The following is a 3,961-nucleotide window of genomic DNA, read 5'->3' on the forward strand; positions in this document are numbered from 1 at the left end:
TGAGGGCGTGTATATTTACACTCACTTCTGTGTTTACAGCTTTTTTCTATGGAAAATATAAAAACATCTTTAATTGTATGATATAGAGAATGTTTCTAAAAAGTGGCACTTTTTAGAGCATAAAATGATAATCTGATGTCAGAGCTAGAAGGTGGCAGAGTAATGAATTCTTGTGGGTGATTTTTTTTTTAAATTTCATTTGGTCTCAGAATTCTATTTGACTTTTAGAATTGAAAATCATCTAATTGAAAGAAAAAAGTAGAGTAGTCGCGGTTGGTGGGTAACAACTGAGCTAAGATGCTGCGGAATGTGCTGGCCCTTCGTCAGATTGCCCAGAGGACCATCAGCACCACTTCACGAAGGCATTTTGAAAACAAAGTTCCAGAGAAGCAAAAGCTGTTTCAGGAGGATAATGGGATGCCAGTTCATCTGAAAGGCGGGACATCTGATGCCCTCCTTTACAGAGCCACAATGCTTCTGACAGTTGGTGGAACAGCGTATGCCATCTATATGTTAGCTATGGCTGCATTCCCCAAGAAGCAGAACTGACGTCGTCATCCCAGTCTCCACATGGTTCAGTTTCATTCACTGCGCGATGGACCAGGAACCTGATGAATAACTGAACTCTTCTATGGGGATCAATATTTATTGATGTGTATTAACTGCCACCAATAAAGCAGTCCTTAACCATTAAAAAAAAAAAAAAAGAAAGAAAAAAGTACCTTTTAACTAAGTTTTAAGCACACCACATGGCATCTGTATTTAGAAATATTCCATAAGTAATAAAAACAAATGCATGGGTAAGTTTGCTACATTTTCAAAAATAATATTCTGTGTAACACACAAAATTTCCCCCTTTTTCAATAAGTCAAGTTTGTAGCGAGCTGGGAGTGCTTCTTTTTGTTCCAGAGTAGAGTAAATGATGGAAGGCTAATATAATGGGCAGACATTTGTACAGTGGAATAATCCAGGAGCTTTATGGCTACATGTAATTAATATTTGTGGAATAGATTGAATCAATACAGTAAAGATTTTCTTTTCAGAAAATAAACAAACAAAATAAAGTCCCTACTCTGTGCAAATCATTGTGATCACCCTCCCTGAATTAGAAACAGTATTAGACTATATAAAATTTGCATCTATGAGGAAGCTTAGGACAGCAAGGATGAAAATATAAATAGATACATGACAAGTTCTTATGTATAATAATATACAGCCACCCAATTAGACAAGATGGATGAAGCAAAGAAGTGCAGGCAGACAGGAACCGCATGTAGATCTCTCCTGAGAGACACAACAAGAATACAACAAATACAGAGACGAATGCCAGCAGCAAACCACTGAACTGAGAACAGGACCCCCGTTGAAGGAATCAGAGAAAGAACTGGAAGAGCTTGAAGGGGCTCAAGACCCCATATGTACAACAACGCCAAGCAACCAGAGCTTCCAGGGACTAAGTCACTACCTAAAGACTATACATGGACTGACCCTGGACTCTGACCTCATAGGTAGCAATGAATATCCTAGTAAGAGCACCAGTGGAAGGGGAAGCCCTGGGTCCTGCTAAGACTGACCCCCAGTGAACTAGATTGTTGGGGGGAGGGCGGCAATGGGGGGAGGATGGGGAGGGGAACACCCATAAAGAAGGGGAGGGGGAGGCGTGAGGGTGATGTTGGCCCGGAAACCGGGAAAGGGAATAACACTCGAAATGTAAATAAGAAATACTCAAGTTAAAATAAAATAAAATAAAATAAAATAAAAAAAGCAAAAAAAAAAAAAATACCACACTGACCCCTTCTGAAAGGTTATATATGAGAGGTTGTAACCCTGGAAGCAGGACCTAAGTGGATTGATATAAATTAGAAGCAATGGCACTCCAAGCTTTGGAAGGACACTTGAAACAGAAAGAAGCAAGAGAACTGCAAAGAAAATTTAAGGATGAGTGGATATGGCTTCAGCCTCCAGTTGAGTGGTTGTACTTTGTATTTTAAAAGTAGATAGAAAACAGGCAAGAATTTTGTAAATGAAGATAGTTTTGTTTCACTTTCAAGACTGCTTATGTGAGGCAAGGGAGGAAATGGACCTGTGGCCTTGGAAATTGACAGTACTGTAAAGGAATAAAATGGACTTCCTGGTCCGTGCTTCCATTGCAGTTGCTTTGTTTCCAGGTTCCTTTGGTAATCTTTCAAGGGCTTTGCTCATTTCCACCAAATCAACCAGACCCATGGCAACAAAGTTCCATAGACTACTAATAAAACCTGTTAATGAGGGCAGAGGAAACGTTGGCTCCACTTAAGCCCTTATATCCCATGGACATACTTTGAGCTGTATTGTGGAAGACCTTTTGAAAGAATTGGTGGCTAAAGGCACACAAGACAAAACCAAACAAAACGACCTTTAAAAATTATTGAAATCTGAAGTCATGAAGATGGGAATAGCAGAACTCTGGCCTCAGACCTATCAATCTGGGACTGTTCCCCTGTCTAATGTTAGGACTGCTACAGTTTCTTTAGAATTCACTCTTGTAAAAATGATTAGTCATTACTGTCAACAGAATGGTGAAAATTCAAAATGTTTTATACCCCTTAGGATTCATCTGTACTAATTTTATATTTGTTTTGAGTTTCAATTTGTATGAAAAACTTTATAAAAATATGGACTCCTTTGAATACACAGACAAGGACAGATCAATGCTATTCCTCCTGTGGCAAAAGCTCTGCAGTTCTAGACTCCTAATTGTTTTATATTCTCTTATCTCAAAGCTCTCTCCCAGAGAAGCTTTTGTGTCTGTCTGGACAATAGGGACAGATCACATATCATTCAAAAGACCAACATCCTTTCTGAAGGATCTACGTCATAAGGGCAGGCGCATATATATATATATATATATATATATATATATATATATATATAACATCATAAGGGCAGGCATATATATATATATGCGCCTGCCCTTATGATGTAGATATATCATATATGTATATATAAAATAATGAGAACTGTTTTCACCAAAATAAATAAATAAATAAATCTCAAAACAGCTAAATGTTTTAAAACAAAAGAGATTGTTTAGTCTATACCAAAGTGATGAAACATGTCTTCTCTTCAACACATATTTTATATATCTCAACAAGTGAACAGGACTAAAGTTAATATCCCCGTAATTACTTGCAGTCAGAGTTTGCTATCGATGCTCAGAGAAAATCAAATGAAATCATTTCGATTACCATCTGCTATAATATGCTAATAATATATGTTGTTCTTTTCAATCCAAGTTTTCAATTTTTTTTTCAATTTTCTTTTTTGAGACTATTTCCTACATGGGTAAAGAAAACAAATCCGATTGTTACATTTTACAGATATTCTGAAAAATCTCTTCACTTCACAGTTTTTCATTTTGTTTGTTTGCTTTTCCTGGGTAACTACAGGCAATCTTCAGTTGTTGCATGTGCTTCAGATAGTAACTATAGGACACTTAACGGTATAATTTGCCCACTAAGAAGGAAGGCATGGAGGAAATTCTGTTAAATAACAACAAATATTAATTAGTGCCTTTCAATTAATGTATGTTCTTACAAATATTATTTCTATGCCTTATTTGTTTGTTTTGTTTTTCTCTTTAATTACAAGTATTTGGTCTTTTTTAGTGTTAATAATAAGAGCTTTCTTCTAGATATTTTACAGTCCTCAAAAAAAAATAGCAACAATTTGATGATTTCTACAAATCATATGGGAAAGGAGTTATGGAACAGTTTCCTCACGGATTGAGTTATTCCAAATTTACCTCCTTAGGAAGAAGGGAAACAACTGAATCAGGTCTAGGCCATCGACCAGATTATTTAGGCCCCTCCCTGTCAGTGCAGGCAGTAAAACCAGAGCGGTACCCTCCTATGAAAGCAAGCTGAACAGATCTTCCACAGAGTCTCTCAGACAAGCTGAGCTGCAAAGACTGAGAGGAAGA

General features: G+C 37.0%; 1 protein-coding gene across 1 annotated transcript; it reads left to right on the plus strand.

Moving 5' to 3' along the window:
• The first annotated feature begins 259 nt into the window (after positions 1-259).
• On the plus strand, positions 260-718 carry Cox7a2l2 (cytochrome c oxidase subunit VIIa polypeptide 2-like 2). The gene has a single exon (XM_003751367.5). It carries the CDS (start codon positions 298-300, stop codon positions 547-549), a length of 252 nt encoding a protein of 83 aa, XP_003751415.1. The 5' UTR covers positions 260-297; the 3' UTR covers positions 550-718.
• The last annotated feature ends 3,243 nt before the right edge of the window (positions 719-3,961 follow it).

Source organism: Rattus norvegicus, chromosome 14 (genome assembly GCF_036323735.1).
Source record: "Rattus norvegicus strain BN/NHsdMcwi chromosome 14, GRCr8, whole genome shotgun sequence".
In the NCBI taxonomy this organism is placed as follows: Eukaryota; Metazoa; Chordata; class Mammalia; order Rodentia; family Muridae; genus Rattus; species Rattus norvegicus.

Coding starts and splice junctions, on each gene's coding strand:
- Cox7a2l2 (XM_003751367.5), top strand. CDS start 298: ATGCTGCGGAATGTGCTGGCCCTTCGTCAGATTGCCCAGAGGACCATC.